The 18,501-nt window shown below is 37.5% G+C and overlaps 2 protein-coding genes across 7 annotated transcripts in view; one reads left to right on the top strand and one right to left on the bottom strand.

Moving 5' to 3' along the window:
* aunip (aurora kinase A and ninein interacting protein) overlaps window positions 1-18,501 on the bottom strand; it is a 954,922-nt gene that overhangs the window by 166,514 nt on the left and 769,907 nt on the right. The window lies entirely within an intron of this gene.
* spire1a (spire-type actin nucleation factor 1a) overlaps window positions 1-18,501 on the top strand; it is a 30,904-nt gene that overhangs the window by 10,726 nt on the left and 1,677 nt on the right. Inside the window, exons 3-18 of one of the 6 annotated variants that reach the window (XM_028036536.1) lie at window positions 4,242-4,511; window positions 6,439-6,564; window positions 7,650-7,724; window positions 7,822-7,986; window positions 8,076-8,162; window positions 8,788-8,917; window positions 10,148-10,189; window positions 11,638-11,685; window positions 12,454-12,605; window positions 12,764-12,845; window positions 12,944-13,086; window positions 16,134-16,163; window positions 16,768-16,905; window positions 16,985-17,055; window positions 17,906-17,933; window positions 18,284-18,432. In XM_028036536.1, the coding sequence (XP_027892337.1) occupies window positions 4,242-4,511; window positions 6,439-6,564; window positions 7,650-7,724; window positions 7,822-7,986; window positions 8,076-8,162; window positions 8,788-8,917; window positions 10,148-10,189; window positions 11,638-11,685; window positions 12,454-12,605; window positions 12,764-12,845; window positions 12,944-13,086; window positions 16,134-16,163; window positions 16,768-16,905; window positions 16,985-17,055; window positions 17,906-17,933; window positions 18,284-18,432 (1,736 nt within the window). The other 5 variants (XM_028036537.1, XM_028036540.1, XM_028036539.1 and 2 more) reach the window with 5 other exon arrangements.

Genomic DNA, 18,501 nt, shown 5'->3' with positions numbered 1-18,501 from the left:
AAGCTGCAGGACATTCTGACTTCATTTTGTATGATGCTTGACCTTTTTCTGAACTTTGTGGGTTCAGGAAACTGGTGCTCTCGTTCAGTCTCAGTGCTCCTGTGACTCATCCTGCCGCATTACCTACGAAGCATTTAAAAAGTGGGAGATGTCCTGCGCTACCTGCAGTCGACTAGTACTGCATGGATGTTATTCATCATCATCATCAGCAGCAGCAGGAATCAACCTCAGCTTGACTTGTCGTAGTTTCATATTGTGGTTTTTCACAGAATATTCTCCACATACCTTTTACAACCCAGGCTTCCATCATATACATATTTGTTCGCCTCCCCTCTGCAGTTCCTTCTTCCTTCTGCTCCTCTGCCTTCACTTCCTGTCTCATTCCTTTAAGTCAGATGTCTTTATATAAGATTGAGACGAGTGATTAAAACATGCTTTAATAACCTTCCTGCTCCATCCTTCACTCAGATTGGGTGCTGGGAAGATAATTATTTTTCATTCCTTCTTAAATTTAATTCCACACAAAGAACTCAGGCAGACATGGTGCTGTTCCATTAGGAACTAGTTGAAGGAGTTATTTTAGTATTACTGGTATTTTATTTTAAGCAATTTACAGTGCCTTAGAAAAGTACTGGCACCCCTTAAACTTTTCCAAATTTTGCAGCAGACATTTTTGAGGGTATTATGTGACAATACAAAGTAGCAAACAAGTGAAATGGAAAGAAAATGATTCCTCTAGGTTCTGTTTTTTTTTTTTATCTTTATTTTTAAGAAATAAAAATATGAAAAGTTTGGACTGCATTCAAATGAACTTCTCTTTACCTTTAAATGACAATGATATCAGTTGTGAAATATGACAGTTTTCTTTGTTCTTCTGTAAATCATTTGTGCTTCCAGAACTTTATTATTTTGTACATCTGCTGCTGAAAGACTAACTAGCTAAATATTAGATTAGCATGTAAATTGCACTTTCATAACAATTAGAATATATTAGCCATCAGTCATTGCACTCCAAGCAGTCACTGATATTGTGATAATGATATATTCAAAATATTACCCACCCCTAGTATTAACCCCAGAGAATCTGACAGGACAATTATTCATCATACACTCTAAAAATATAATAATACAACAACAAAATAATGCCCTTTAAATAAAACCGTTGTTGAAAGGAAGCCATTGAAAGTCTTGTTAAAAGTTTCCCACAATCCCTAAAGGGAGTGAATACAAACGCACACACATCTGAGTTCTTTTTGTAAAAAATGTCTTGAAATTTATGTGTTTAAGTGTTTTTTTTCTGTACTTCAAAGTTGTGGACCATGTTTGTTGGTCTCTCACATAAATTGCAATAAAGTACTTTGGAGTTTGTGGTTGTGATGGGACAAAATGTGAAAAGGTTCAGAGTGAATGAAGTTTTGCAGGTCATGTTTTTTGAATTACGAAAGTAAGACTTCTTCAGTTGTTTGGTTTGTTAAATGAAAGCCCCCTTTGCTGTCTGTAACTCTATCATCCTCCTCTCCCCTGTCTGCCTGCTGCGGCGCATGATGTCCTGCAGATGGATTATGATGTTACATAACAAGGCAGTAAGGAATAGGATATTTGTTTTGGGCTTGGAACAGGATTATCAGCCGTACTCTGCCGTACTCGGCAGATAAATAATAACAGTATAACACTGGGAAGCTGATCTTTGCCCAAGAAGAGCAGCAGCAGAAGGTTTATGCAACTTTTTCCATTTTATTGATTAAAAAAAAAAGTTTTTGAATTCTCCTAATATTTGTTTATATTCCTATTTGTTTTCTTACCTTTTATATTTGACAGATATTGCACCTAAAACATGTAGAAATGCTTGATGCACCTGGATTAGTTCTCTTGTTTGTTTCAGTTTTTACTGAAAAAAGTGAACAAGAAAAATAAAGGTGCTCCTAAGTTCACACCCATTTTCCTTTAGGAAAATACCAGCTAGCCTACATTGTTCAAAGTAACAAAAACATTCTATAGATTTGAATAGTGAAAATATTTAGGTCACTTTTTACAGAAATATTTTGACCTCTTTCCCTTGGAAACAAGTTTTTTGTTACAATTACAGTTTGTTAAATTGTCATATCCTAGATAGAACTTGCTTAATTGTTATTCCAGGTTGTTTTAAGAATGGATATGTATTGTGGAAACGATGAATATGGAAAATTTGTTTTTGACTTTATGCTTTATTATATTTTGTAAAGATAAAATCAGTTCTGTTTTGTGCTTAAATTACATTAAATTAATTCCTTTGTTTTTGATTTGCTAAATCGCAACTTCATTGTTATATTTTAGCCACCACTATTCAGGTTCCTGAGCTACCGAAAACACATACAGATAAATGCACACTATTACAATTGGTATCTTTTTCTTTTACATAAAAGTCATGATCAAAATTAGCATACATCTTTGAAGAAAAAGAATAACATGGTAATTAGAACAAGGGAAACACATTTTTATCGGTTTATGCTGCTTTGACAATGTTCAGATACAGTATTTAGGATTATGGCTAGTAACTTTGATACAATAATTATTATGAAAAATTAACTATTTCATTAAATAACTGAGAGAATGTGCTTGTTTTATAACATATGAACCCTTATCAGTCCAACAAACACTGTGTTACTCGACAGAACTCATTTTTAAGTTTTGTGGTTTGTAGAATGAGTTATGAGAAACAACCTTCTCTGTTGTTGAAGTTAATGAGTTTGCACAGGCTCAGTCAACGCCCTTGTCTTTACCAGCACACTCCCAGACTTCTGGCAGGTGCTGTACTGTTCCCGCATCTGTAAAAGCTTCACCCACATGCAGCGCTGCGTTTTGTTTGGGTACCTCCCCCTTTGAACAGCACGTCTCCGGCAAACCAGCCGTGTAAGAATGCTGTATTAACTGGCTATGGAAAGAAAACATAAACATTGCGTCGTTTAACTGTTGGGTATGAGCTCCACCTGGGTCCCTTGGAGACAAAAATAGCTCTTTCACAGGTTATTCAAAATATTTTGTGTCAGCATACTTTTGTTTTTTCTTAAATAGTATTACTGCCATTTAAGAATGTCCTCACCATAGTAAATATCTAAAATTCTTTCAATTTTTATCACTTTGAACGTCTGTTTTATTGATGAAGGTGACTTTTTTTTGTCCAGACATCCAGACGTGGGAGTGTTAAAAATGACAGCAACACTGATTCTGATTCATGTTTGTTTTTGAGTAAAGTCTCTTATAAAAGAATTGCTTCACTGTCTCCAACGTGAGGTATTTTTTTTAAAGATTACTGTGGAAATATTATACTAAGAAAATTTGTGGTTTTCAATTCTAGTTCACACTACACATAATAAGTATTCACAGATTTTCAGAAATTTTAAATATTTAAAAAGCCAGATATAAAAAAACCACCCACACCCCTAACACCTTTTCCCATATATGCTGAATTTATTTATTTTTCTTTTGGGTGGTGGGTTAATATGCAAGCCTGGAGCCATCAATAACTGGCAAGATAAAGTTGTCGACAAGTTGTGAAACTTTATCTTCACCCTGTGATAGATACAATTTTGATAATTGTATAACACAAGGGAATAAAAAACATGTGCCCATAAACAATCCCTATAGTAGATAAAAAACAACCTGGACCAAAATATTTTGGAGAATAAATTAACCGATTTTTCCCAAGCTTATTTCAAGGCCATTGCAGATTAATATTTACCACATAACTTGGTTAAAGTTGACATCGGGAGAGAACATGACACAGCAAGCCAACTGGACCTGCTGGAGTAAAAGAACAGCTTTGTCTGGTGGTGGTTTAAGACATTAGGAAGAATTTGAACATGCTGCAGATGGACGGGTCATTCCTCTCTCATTAATGAGAGGAAGCAGTGCTGGTATGAGCGAATTTAGAGGGACATGGGTGCCTTTTATTTTAAATTTGGGTTTGAGGACATGATCTGTGGCCTTAACTCTGCAGACGCTCTCTGTTTGTTGTAGGTGGTGGAACTCTGCTTGTTCTCAGACATACAGTGAGATTATTCCATGAGGGTTTGCAGACAGGACGGAACATAAAACTGTGTTGTCAGCTGTAAAGATTGTAGTAGTGGAGTACTTCACAGCAAGCAAACAGGAAATTATTGAATTACTCTAATGAGATGTGCTCTTGTGAATAAAGTTGACATTCAGGAAAAAAATGTAACATTTCCTTCAGTATAATAATTTCTTCCAACATCCTTTTGTAGGTTATTTATTCCCTGGGTGTCATGATCTACAAAGCTCTGGATTATGGCCTCAAAGAGAATGAAGAGCGAGAGCTCAGCCCGCCATTGGAGCGACTGATCGACATGATGACCAACATACAGAAAACTGAGACCGACCCTTGTCCTGACGAGGGCTACGAGGCCACCGAGGAAGAGGACGAGTGTGAGGAAGCCGATGCGGATGAAGAGCTCGAGTCTGTTTCCTCTGCCAGCGAAGTGAGCAGCGTCAAGAGTTACAGAGACATCCTCTTGGTGAGTTGAGAATTTCTAAAAATTTTATGAATTTTAAATGCCTATTATGCTGTTTGTTACTCCACGGCTAACCCTTTGTTAAGTCAGTTTGGACCTATTGATATGATAAATAAACCTAATAGAGACCGACCGAACCTAAATATCAGCCCTGGAGTAGCTCTGTAAAATTTCAGGTTGTGCAAAACTAGCCATTAAATGTTCACCATAATAATACAAATACTAATTGGGAGAACCGGGAACTTTTTATACATTTTTTCAAGGCACAGAAGCTTTTTGTTTTCATTTGACCTTAAAAGGCAGTGCTCCTTTCGCTGCACTGAAGTAAGTACAACTGAGCTATTGAAAATAAATTGAAATAGCTTTTTGTTGATTAATGTTGGCATGTAGCAGCTGACCTTCTTGCTTGTGGACGGATCTGATGCAGGTATTGATGTTAAGTCATGAGAAAGTTGTTTGTTTGCCATTTCTTGTGGGTAAGAGAATCCTCACACTTCTATAATTAGCCTAAAAATGTTTTGTTTAGCTTGTGCCATTGATGTTTGTCAATTCATAAGAGTGAAAAGGCACATCTACTTATTATTATAAATCAAAAGTAGGCAAATATGCAGCTTCTATAAAATACTCTTTATGTTCATTTTGGCCATGTGAGTCCCCCAACTTGTATTTACATTTTATGTTAAAGTTGTGAAGAGAGCAGAGCAGCTTCACATCATCAGCACTCCAGGTGTAAATAAATCCATATGTTGGGAGTCGTCACACCGTAAGGTCCACAAGTAGCTGCTGGGTATAAAAGGCAGTTAAGCTACCTAAGTGTAAACACTCTGTTTTTTTAGAGATAAATAAATAAATGAAGATTAAAATCTAATAAAAAAAAATGTCATTGAAAGACCAGGGTTACAAAAAAGTAAAAGGATCAACAGTAAGAAAAAAGCACCTATAACCTGATAATTGTTTTTTGTACAAACAGCATACTTGATGCAGCCATGTTTCGCTGCTGGTACTTTCACTTGTCAGGAGTCATTTATCTGAGAAACAATTTTCCGAGTCATCCCGGTCACGCCCATCAGACAAACATCAGAACAATGTCATTCATCTGGTCTTCGTCTTTGTTCACTTGGACATAATTTGGTGACATGTTTTTTCTCTAGCAGTTGGCTTTTGTTCTGCCAATCACTGGAATATGTGAAAGGGGACAGCCGTAAATGGTGTGCAGGAAGAGCTAGTCAGACATTGGTCCACTAACTGGATCATCAGGTTCACCTTGGATATTTTTGTTCTCTTTTTTTCACTGTTGTGGTTTCAGTGATGATGTCAGCGTGCGGTTAGGAATAAAAACGTCTTCCTGTCTGACTTTAACTTTTTTCAGGTTGGTGTCCCTCCCGGTGCTGGTTGACAGACCAATAATCAATTGAAATCAGACAGCTACCTCTTGATTAGCTCTGACCTTTTATGCACATTTGCTTTGATGCATAATGGGGTTCATTTTGTAATTCCCCTAACATTCTGGTAAATGTAAAACATTTGCTTCTATTAAGGATCCTGAAGCACTTTATTTTTTCATTTGTGGTCATATTTTCCCAAACCTAGTGAATGTTAATGAACCTGTATATGTTACAGTGCTTTGAAAAGAATTTTGCATTAGCCAAAAAACAGAATCTACAGGTCAGAAATTAAAAAAATAAAATAAAATACAATAAAATGAAATAAAAATAAAATAAGTCACTGATTCTTTCTGACTACAAAAACACACAAATGAGACACTTGATATGAAATGCTCAGTTGTATTATATTTTAACAATGAGAATACATTATTTTGTATTTCTAAGGGATGAATACTTTGGAATGAGCTAAAATGCACAATTTACGTACGTCATGCACTCCAAAAAGCTTTTAGTCATCGACTGTTTTGTCCCTTTTACTTCTGTAGATATGTTCTTCCCATCTGCCCAGCCCATCTGATGCACCGAACCATTACCTGGCTGTGTGCCGAGCTCTTTATGCCGAGACAAGGGAACTTCACACGTTTCTGGAGAAGATAAAATGTGCCAAGGAGGTGAGAAAAATCTTGATATTACCAGACCATTTTGACCTGTTTTACCACGTGATCACATCTCTGCATTACAGATGTAAAAATTAAGGATGCCTGAGCTCCTTTCTGAGCTCAAAGACCTTCAGTAACCTTTGCTTATGTTTACCTGCCAAAAGCGAAGTAGTTGTGTGTGTGAATTGTTCCCTTTTGCCTGCCAAAATTAAAAACAGTCATTCTACGCCAAACGGTGAAAACAAAAGGAAAATGTCTCTAACTGGATAAGAGGTTTTGAGAAAGTACCGAACTATCGTTACCAACTGGAGTTTACCAGTTGATAAAGATAAATACAGTCCAAGCAGAAAAGAAAAATACATTCCTGGGGCAGGATGAATGAGAGTGTTTGTCCAGCTGAGCTCTTGACTGCGGCGCCCGGTGTTACTTCATTCTGTTCAGATGTGATGTGGCGTCCTGTCTCTGGTGTTAGACGCTGGTAAAGAGCAGAAACTGAGAGCAGTCGAGAGAAATTTTTTTCTCTTTTTGAGACACGATAGTCAAAATAACATAATTAACCAATAAGAAATAATACAATTAAACAAGGATGGTGTCATTATCATGTTTATTCAACCTGAACATGGCAGATTAATGTCTACTGTGAAGGGTATGAAGAAGAAAAGTTGGGTTTAAAAATCTAAATATATTTTAACTGATTAAATTAGCATTTAGGTAATCATGTTTGAAGTGTGCGTTAGCTGCACTCGATCTATGGCTGCAGACATGATTCATCCAGAAAGCCTTAGGCAGCACATGGTGTACTTATAGAATCAGTTTTAACCTCATTAAAGCAGGGAACATGCTTTAGATCTTCAATGGGTTTGCTTACAGATTTGGTTAGTGAGGGGTTGTTATTTTTTATTTACGTTACTTCACTTGTTTACCTCTTGTTTTTGTAGAATCCACTCGTCTTTTCATAAGATCCAGAAAGAGAGGCTAATTTAAGTGTACGGTACTTTGGTTTGTGTTAATGAGAAACAAGAGTTGTCTCAATAAATGAGACGTGAAGATATATGTACATTGTAGCAGGTATCAATATCTCGTTTCTTGTTGACCAGAACCTTCGGCGGATGGAAGGTGAGACGCAGGAGGAACCTGAGAAAGACCTCAATGAGCTGCAAAATGCTGACTGGGTGAGAGAAAACACTGTTAGATTTAAAATATAACCATGTGGTGGTAAATACAAAGCTGCTGAATTACCTAACTTAACATTAAACATATTCCACACAGGCCTGCTTCTGGGTGCAGGTGATGCGCGACCTACGACATGGTGTGAAGTTAAAGAAGGTTCAGGAACGGCAGTACAACCCGCTGCCCATTGAATACCAGCTCACGCCGTACGAAATGCTGATGGACGACATCCGTTCCAAACGCTACAAGCTGAGAAAAGTCATGGTAAGGGATTTACCCCTATGGTACTGCTTTTATTTTTATATACATCCAACGTTGGATCATTTTAATCAAATCGAATTTTGCTGTTCCAGGTGAATGGAGACATCCCCCCACGACTAAAGAAGAGCGCACATGAAATCATCCTTGAATTCATCAGGTCACGGCCTCCTCTTAACCCTGTAAGCAGCTCTAAATTTACTGTAATGCAAGAGATACAGCAAATTCAGCACCCTTTACACTTAGTTAAAATAAGTGTATTCTATATTATAGTAGTATAAGCTCACATGGATTAAAATGTAAGCGGAGCAGAAAGAAATTCTATTTTAGAATTGGAAAGATAAGATATAGTAATACATTTCAAAATCACCTGACAAACACTTTTCATCCTGTCAAAGAATTCATGATCACTGTTATCTATAATGTGGAGGATCCATGATGCTGTGGGCCTGTTTTCCTTTTATTCGAGCATTTCAAGAGTTTGTGGCATCATAATTTTTTAAAATACCTGTCAGAGCATCTGACAGACCAAAAGTTTGGACACACTTTCTCATTGAATTCAATGAGAAGGTGTGTCCAAACTTTTGGTCTGTACTGTAGGTGATAACTGGATCTTTTGTTTAAATTTCTGTGGAAACATGTAGATGAACCTTTTAGAAAAAAAAAAAACGGTGTGGCTGACAACGAACCTTATAGAATATCCTGCATTTCATGTTACTTTAGCGTAACAATATGAATTTATGCAATAAAAAAAAAGTTATTCTGGTTTTCCTTCCTACCAAGATCTCACCCGTGCTGCTATTTCAGGTTTCAGCCCGAAAGCTCAAGCCCCATCCTCCACGTCCGCGGAGTCTCCACGAGCGACTGCTGGAGGACATCAAGGCTGAAAGGAAGCTCCGGCCGGTTTCACCTGACATGATTCGAAGGCACCGTCTAGGTGAGGAGCACGAAAATGATGCGTACAGCCTGGCATCCAAGCAGAATTGGTTAGCTAATTATTCTCTACTGAGTGGAAGACATTCTTAGTGGTAACTTAGCGCATGGCTGTTGTTGATTTTTTTCTGGGTATAGAAAAAACAAACTTAGAATAGCGTCACATTTTTCCAGAAATGTCAATGTGTTTAAACAAGGTTCACACAGAGTAAAAGCACTGAACCTTCATTTGTTTTTTAGCCTGATTTTATTTGACATTCCTGGTAAGGGAAGGTCCTTTTATTTTAAAGGGTTAATTGTTATAATTATTCAGTCAAATTTATTTCACATTAAATTTTCTTTCAGTTCACAGAGTTGAACTGAACTAGTCTTGAAAAGTCTAGGAAAGTTGAAAAAAATTTTTTTCCCCCCAGTTCTTCAAAAAAGGAAATTAAGTTTGGATAAATGGCTTTCTTGCTAACACTGTTAATATATGTATTTTTTTCAAACCAGTTGCGTATCGTATTCATTTATGGGCAGATGAGATCTTTTTTCTTAAATTTGCCACATCTAAATTTAGGCTATATTCTAGATCTGGAATTCCCCCCCCCCCCCACCCAGTTTTCAGTAAATTTTTGGCCTCAGGACCTTCTGAGATCATTATTTAACACTGGACCTGTGGGTCTTCTTACACTGGTTTTGGTTTCTATTTCTTGATACAAACAGGATAAATTTATCGTAGATGAAAAACTCTGCTTTAAATACTTTATATATACTGTATATATACTGTATATATAGATTTAACAAGTTTAAGTGTTTTGAGAAAAAGGATTCATGTCCCCCCAAAAAGCATTAAAATGGCCCTTTACTGCAGTGCCTGATTAGAAATAATCCTTTTTGTTGTATTCAACATGCAGTTGAGAAAATCTAACAAGGTAAATGTTTTGTACTCAGATGGTCAGAATAAAATGAAACCTCCCAAAAAACTACTTGGTAAGTCTGTATTTAGCCTTAAAATAATGTTATTTACATCTCAAAATGGGCCATCAAATTATGGGTCAGTTTCTCTGTTGGTATCTGGAGGGTAACGTGGCTCTGTTGCTTCAAAACTATCCATCTGTGTGAAACACTTGGGGTTAATCTGAGCTCGGCTCGTTTTTAAAATTCTAACTTTCCGAATTTACTATTTAACATCACTGTTCATTTTAACATTTTCTTTTTCCTTTTTTCCCCCAAACATGGGCATTTCTGTTAGTCATGCGACCTCTGAGCATGTCTTACAGTTTTGACTCATCAGGTAAATTTCATGGCGGTCATTGTTGTTCTTATTATAACATTTGTGTGTCATTCCAGGCTGTTTTTAGAACAAGCTTCTCCTTCTCCATAATTTTATAATATAGTTGTCTCGTACAGTTGTATAAAAAACGCACTCCAGTGTCACACACTTGTTATTTTGATAAAAGCACCACAGGGGGACGCCGAGTCAACACAGTGCAACTTAACCTGAGTATGTCTGGCATTTAAATGTTTTTCTTTTGTTTTGGAGGTAACACTAGAAGTAGTATAGAAATATAATACATACAAGTCTGGTTAGAAGTTTACATACACTCATCATGGACATGAATGTCTTTCACTTTGAGCATTTAATGATTTGTTTTCCAGGGTGGGCTGACTACGAAGTCATTGTGAAACAACTAATTTTGTTTCCATCGACAAGCTTCCCTCTTTTGGTACCATTGGTAAAGTTTGTTTGATTGTTACTGCTTTTAAGGATGATGTATAACTTGACAGTTGGTACAGTGTTTTTTAGGTTTGAAGGCCTTATCTTGACTCCTATATACAGTATGTACCTATTGCCATTGTGACCAAAAAGCTCAACTTTTGTCTCATCTGAGCATAGGGCTTTTCTCCGAAATGCATTTTGCTTGTCAGCACAGGCAAATTTCAGTCAAGCTTTAAGATGTCTGTGTGTCTTTCTTGGTCAGCCCTCTCTCATTCTGTGGTGACAGAAAACTGTCTTCACTCTGAACAGACTCGCTCTTGTTCCAGTAGTTTAACTTAAGTCTCGATGCCTAAATGTAGGCCACTACAGCTCGGCCTCTGGTCCTATCCTGCTGTTCAACATTAGGAAGAACTGTATGTCTGCTCATGTTTTTGAAAATTTACTAAGTGTTCCTGAACATTACAGTCAATTTTCTTTCATCTGAATGTATAGTTTAGCTTTTCTTCCAGAACTTGGCAAAGTAGCAAAAAGTCCACAAATGACATTCAATGCATTAATCAGTGCTTGTAAATTTCTGTCAAACCAGACATTTTCAGACATTTTCTGATGTGACTTTACAAACCAGCACTCTGCTCTGTCTCTGCAGCCTGGTCACTCTAATCTGCCCTCTCTGATAAATATGTGGAAATTATATAACGCTGCTGTCAGTGGTTTGGCTCACATGTAGGTGAAAGGCAGATGACAGTTTTAATGTGACGTTAATCCTCACAGGAGGATGACGGTAAACCTTTGCACTGTGGCTGCACTCATCGTCTTCCTCTGTTTTTTTGACACATCCCTTCATGTACCTTTCCCTTTGTGCTTTTAGCTCTGATGCACAACCTGTTTATGCCTGATTGTGGAGCACCACAGCAGTCTCTAGTATCATCGCACTTGGACCTATCCTCTTGTTCAGCATTAGCAAGAAATGTGTATCTGTTTTTGCTCCAGCTGAATGTGATGTTTGCTGAATTTACCTTCAGGTGCAGGGAAAAGCATCAGCACCCCTCAGGACTTGTTCCGCAGTCCAGGTAAAACACGCACCGCTGGTTCATTTAATCACCATGGAGATGATCTGCAACATAAATATGGCTGCAACTAAACATCATTTTAGTAATCAATTAGACGGTTAATCGGATAAAAAATACTGTCACATTTTGTAGGTTTTTCATTTAAGCCTCTTTTATGCAACATTAGAAATATTTTAAAAGATGCCAACAAATAATTTAATTTCTTTTTTTCAACAGGAAACTAAATATTTTTATTGGAAAAAAATGTAATAACACAGTGAACGTTTTATCATTAAGGATGTATCTGCAGCAAAACAATAAATATTAACATCAACATGTGGAAGCTCAGTCCTTTCTGCTGATCTTTCACAATACAGTTTATAGCTAATAAACTGTTATAACCTGTTAAAATGATATAAATAATGTGTTTATTTTTTAATTAATAAATCAATAATTGGATGGAAAAGGTGGTTAATAGGAGATTTCTTTACAGAATTTGAACCAGGTGCCCTTGGGTAGAACACATTTACAAAGTTTTTTTTAATCTTAATTGCAAAATATATATTTTATTTGTACAGGTTTGGCTTAATTACTGCTCTCACGGCATTGTTCTTCATCAAAACAATTTTTTTTCCAGTTTGTATAACATTAATCGATAATTAAATTAGTTGACAATGATATCAATAATTGATCGATCCGATTAATTGTTTCAGCCCTGAAACATAAGCCGGTTTATTTGCCTTAGTGGCGACTTGGAAAAATCTGAATGAGGCATTTTTGACCCCTCAGCGTCTCCTGATGGGCAGAGGAAGTTGGCTGGCAGTACCCACTCTCTGGCCAGTGGGATGACAGGAACCCCTCAAAGAGCGCAGCAGCTGAGCCAGAGGAAGAGGCTCCTCAAAGCTCCCACACTGGCTGAACTGGACAGCTCCGAATCTGATGTGAGTCTTCTGGCTGCTTCCGATCACACCAAATGATCATCTGCATGTCTGTGAAGAAGAAAATCAGGAAATCTATTAATGTTCCAGTATCTTGAGAGCTTTATTTGGGCTTTTAATACACAGTTTTATTTAACGGTGTGTTATTATCCGACTAACAGGAGGAGCCCACAAAGAGCAGCTCCAGTAGGTCCACGTCTTTACTGGAGGACACATCTCCTGAGATTGTTGCGGAGAAGAAAGGTATGATCTAACACAGAGGAGTCTTTAGTAGAAATATTAAATCAGTTACACCCTCCCTCTCTTCATCCATTCCTGTTTAAATGTTTTAATTCCTGCAGCACCTCCGAAGTTTCTGCCCGTTTCCGCCACTCCTCAGCCAGAGAAGCACCAGACTCTTCAGAGGCGGCACTCTGTGGAGAGGGAGGCTCCTGCTTTTGTTCGGTCTTTTGCGCCACCGTCCAAGCAGAGCTCCAAGTCGTTGGTGAGTTAACTGAGGGAGTTATATGTTACTACTATATTATATACAAGTCACTATATTATATGCAAGTCACGTTTTTCCTATCCAGGTTTCATTGAGGTTAAAGCTGTTTTTCTTTTAGTAATGTAACACACACAAGAGAAAATTGTGCTTCAGGCTCTTTGGTAGAGATGAGCGTTTTGGATGGCCCAAATCTTTATTTGATGCTTTAATAAACTAAGAAAAGTAATCAAATACATGCTTTTGGTTAATATTTTTATAGACTTATAAAGGTGGGAGTTGTTTAGGCCTGCCACAATAACAAATTATCTAAGAAATGATTGTGATAAATGTTAAAATTGTTTTGAGACCATTTTCATGTAATATTTTGATAATGGCAGCATAATGCAAGTTTACCTTCTCAAAGACCAGCACATTTTGTCAAGAACACTGGAAGATATTCAAAATATCTTCCAGTAAGACACAATAAAAAAAATAAAATAAAAAAAAGACACAATAAATAAAACAAAAAAGACTTTGCTCTCAGTAAAAAGTTTATGACTGACAGGCAAAGTAAAAAATGCATCTTTGCGCGATTAGTTAAGGTGTGGTCCGAGATGAAAACAAATAGTTTCTTTTAAGCAACCATTACTGGTCAGACCTGTCGGACGGAAATTTCCAGTCACTTATTAAACAATCACCGCATTCTTTGTGGTCAACTGACCTGCCTGCTGTCCAGTCGACTAAATCACAGCAAATATGTTGAGACTAGAAGCTGCTGTTCATTTATTTGCTACAAAAATATCAGCCTACGCACCTTAGGAGTTTAAAAAATAAGCTTTCTTATGACATGTCAAAAAATAAAACCTTTAATCAAAGCAACCTATACTGTTTTTTGGCAATTTTTATTAGTCTAATAATAAAATAAGTCTGTGTTATTACTGTGGTTACGTTTAGCAGCAACAGTAGAAGTTGAAAATGTCAGCTTAATGTCCTCCTGTCCTGTGACTACTTATTTGTTTACAATGAAGTCACTGGCTGAGCTTTTCTGTGCTCAGTCGTATGATTCTAGTGAGGCTGACAGGATGTAATTGAAACCACAGGACTGCTGCGCTAAGAGGGCCATTTGGGGAATATGTTCCTTCTCACTACTTATTTTCGGGACTTTGGAGCTAAGCCTGAGTCTCTAATGTCTAGAAAAGGTTTGACATATGAGAAAATTGACATCTAAAACTGGTAATTAAATTGCTTTTTTGTGTATTTCAGCTTTTTGAGATCATTTCTGTTACATGCATGAACATGGCAAATCATGGCCCTTGTAACTGAGCTGTGGCAATAAACCTGGTCACTTAGAGCGCTGAGTGATAAGGTTTAGCACCAAATGCATCAATGTGAACATTTGTAATGATATTAATATTCAATATTAATGTTACTGTTTTAATCAATGCAATGCATATATTGCATATGTATTTCCTACCCTTTGAATTCAACCAAACTGCTGATATTTCTGTGCTTCAGCTAAACACCCACAATCCTATCTTTAATCACTACCAGTATTATGTAAAATACACTTTTTTGAGCTCTGTATCATGTTATAATGATATTCTGTCATCAAAAACATATCTAGAGTGTTGCCTTGATTCTTTTCTTGCATGTTTAAGAAATCCTTAAATCCCCCATGGCAGCCATTCAGCTGTCCAAAATGCCTGAGTTCACCTACCCAATTCCTCCACTCAGCTCCTTCAGACTAGCCGGCAACAATTAGCAAACACCTGGTGGAATTGCAGATCGACTGAGCAGATAAGAGCTACTTCTCATTTCAAAGTTGGTAAAAATGTTGTTAAAGAGTTAGTAGAGGAATGCTGTTGTGATAACTTCCTGATGTCGGAGTTCCAGAAAGAGAGTTTTTAAAGAGACAGAGGCCCAATTTCAAGGCCTTATATAACAAAGTTAAATTTCTTTTAAGTCATATTTGGTATATACAGCATCTTTATAACAACTAAGGGTAACATAATTACTTGATTGTGGTATAAAATGGCAATATGGGCTTAGAAAATGCACAATACTGCCCCTTTAAACCTTTGCGTGCGCATTCTGTGAATCCCAAAGGATCACATCGGGCTTCTCAGCACGCACAGCAAAGTCATGCCGCCATCATAATGATGAACCACCAAATTTATCACCATGCCATGGAAAACAGTCAAAGCTGTTTCCATAGCATGGAAACAGCTTTGACATGGAAACACCTCTATTATATGGAAACACCTCTATTACAGTGTTTCCTCTGTAATAGAGGAAACACTGGATTGTTGTTGAGCCCAGAAGACCTGTCTGACCCCTGCAGAGATCCCACGGGTTGTTTTTATGGTGCTATGAAACATCACCCTTCTACATGTCAGTTTTATCTAGTGTAATGAAAGTAAAACAGTCAGATCGTTGCAGTTACCTTCATTTTCTGATGCTTCCTCCTGTACCTCATTAGCATATTTACTCAGGTTAGCCAAACTCTCTGACAAACTTACTTGCAGTCAGGGTTTTTTTATATAACGCTGCAGCAGACTGGGAGTCCCACTGGGAAGGTGACTTCGTCTGCGTCCTGTTTGTTCATCACCGTCTGATTTTTTTCTTACATGAAATGCGAAGAACAAATAACAAACAGGGTTTTAGGGAAGCCAAGCAGGGACATCTAAGTTCTTGGAAGTTATTTTTTGCACATCTCAAAGGCAACAGCTGAGCTCTTTTTGTGTCTTCAATTGAACTAAATGACTGCAATTGTGAGAGGAAAATTTAATAATCTCAGGTGTCGGTTTAGCCATTAGACCAGCTTTCATGTTTCGCACCTCATGAAATCAGATTTCACTTTTTTTCCCATACATGGAGAGCCGTTAAGTTTGCTGTAAATTATTACATAACAGAATGTAATTATTACATTCTGAAAATATCCTTTGAATGACGGAGTTGTCTTATTAAATTCTACCAAACATGCTGCATGTGATTAAGCGTGTTGGAGTACAAGGTGCTGCTGTTTCAGTCTCAGTGTCCTGTTCCCTTTCCTCCCGCCCGCTGGTCAGGTGGAAGCAGCCGGCAGCGCTCAGGTCACGGTATGTCACCGTTAACTGCACATCATCAGATCATCCCATCAACATCACCGTGCTAGGAAAACCATCTTCAGCACTGTATGATTGTTTTACTTAAAGAGTTGTGTAAGGTCTGTCTGGGTGAGAGTACCGTCTGTGGAGTGACTGAAATTAGCTTAAGCTGGTTTATGAAACAAGACAGAAGGTGGGAGAAAATTCCTCAGTGGAGAAATTTGTTGGAGTTTTTCTTGCAGAACTGCAGGTGTTGTTTGTTATAAACCCATGTGCAAATAAGTAAATTAGGATGACGAGTAAATATAACGTTTCTAGAAAATCCAAATTAACCTACTGGAAGTTTGTAGATCACCTGCAGATTCTGCACTCATCCTCTTTGTCATAATTTCCTCGTCATCATTCATGTGAACGGTTTGTGTTTCCATTTCTCCCATATTGCTGCATTTCTGGTCTTCAGATGATGCTGGGTGTTTTGTATTTTTGCTCCATTCATGTGGCACTTATCTCACTGGAAGAAAACGCCACATTCCTAATGTTTGTCTCCTCTTCTAAGAATGCAAGTGATGGTTTTCAGATGTGATGTGTTTTTGTTTTGTTTTTTTCTTTCCTGCAGGAGGAGTTCTGTTATCCTGTGGAGTGTTTGACTCTGACGGTGGAGGAGGTGATGCACATCAGACAGGTTCTGGTCAAGGCAGAGCTGGAGAAATTCCAGCAGTACAAAGACGTCTATAACGCTCTGAAGAAAGGAAAGGTAGAGTTCACTTGTTGAGTCGAAATGTTCATTATTTGAATGTATAGGATTCGTCCTCATCCATGTTTTCCTTCTTTAGCTCTGCTTTGCATGTCGAACCAAAAAATTCTCCCTCTTCACCTGGTCTTACACCTGCCAGTTCTGCAAAAGGTAAACCAGTACTATTCATCTTGATCAACAGTTTGACAGGTTTTAACTTAAGTAAAACATTTACCAAATTATATTTACTTAGCATGACTACTCTTCAAATTTGGGGAGTTGTTCAGTCTGGAAATGCATGAAATTTTGCATTGATACTTTCTAGAGTAAAGTATATTAGTTTATAAATGAGATTCTCACACAGTTTGCGATATCATTTTTTTCTAAGTCTGAATAGGCATTGTAAAGAAAAAATATAGTATTTATATGTTCATTCCTTTACTATCAAAAATTTTGTCTTTGATTTGCTGCATCAATATTGAACCAAAAGCTCGGTCAACAGAGAGAGCCGTTTTTGTGTTTCACATTGGGTATAGTTACCAAATAAAGTAGTGGCGCTTGTGAATTATTTATTAAAATTTTTAAAAATAAAATAAAATCACAGACAACAAACTGTTATCAAAATGTTCAGCTTTATCCTGTCTAAATCTCAATAGATTTTTAAATAGAGCCGAGCGACGTTGGCCAAGACGCCACTAAAAGCTGCAGAATCTGGAACATTTTATTGTTCTGTAAGTGTATCTGGGTGTCAAGAATATTATTAAATTATGAATAAATCCAAAAAATATTATTTAGGAATATTTTTAAAGGGGTAAACAGGAGAAAAATGCAGAGTTGATAAATATCAGAAAAACTAGCTCAACTTGAGACAACATGAAGCTTTTTACGTTCTTTTAGCTACGCACTGACAAGTTTAAACAAAATTTAATTCGGGTGGGGTTTTCCTGCCTTATCTTTTGCGTTTTCATTCACCATCTGTTCAGTCATATCCAACTTTAAAGTTATGTTTCATCTTTTTCAGACCTGTGTGCGCCCAGTGTTCAAAAAAGGTAGGAGGCTGTAGGCCAGGGGTGTCAAACTCCAGTCCTCAGGGGCCGCTGTCCTGCAACTTTTAGATGTGCCTTTGCTGCACCACACCTGAATAGAATAATTAGGTCATTAGCAAGGCTCTGGAGAACTGATCTACACAAGGAGGAGGAAATTAAGCCATTTCATTAAAGTGTTTTGTACCTGTGGCACATCTAAAAACAGCAGGACACCGGCCCTTGAGGACTGGAGTTTGACACCTGTGCTGTAGGCATTTGATGCTTTTTAACCAATCCTCAACATGTACTTAATAAACTGCATGAAAACCTTTTACCGTCTTAGATATTTAGTTTGTTTCTTCTTTCCTCTCCAGATGCGGCTACCATCTAAGCCCTATTCCACTCTGCCCATCTACTCTCTTGGTCCCAGTGCAGGTGCTAACAATGTAGCTCGTGTAGCTTCGGCACCACCAGAACCAGAGAAACATGCGCCGGGATACGGCAGACACAGTCTACGCCGAAGGTTGTAGCTGAATGATGGCAAAGACAGAAGAAAGTCTGGTGTGCAGAATTTTAACATTTCTCGCTGTTT

Source organism: Xiphophorus couchianus, chromosome 13, assembly GCF_001444195.1.
Source record: "Xiphophorus couchianus chromosome 13, X_couchianus-1.0, whole genome shotgun sequence".
NCBI lineage: Eukaryota > Metazoa > Chordata > Actinopteri > Cyprinodontiformes > Poeciliidae > Xiphophorus > Xiphophorus couchianus.
This window is presented reverse-complemented; position numbering and strand designations above follow the sequence as displayed.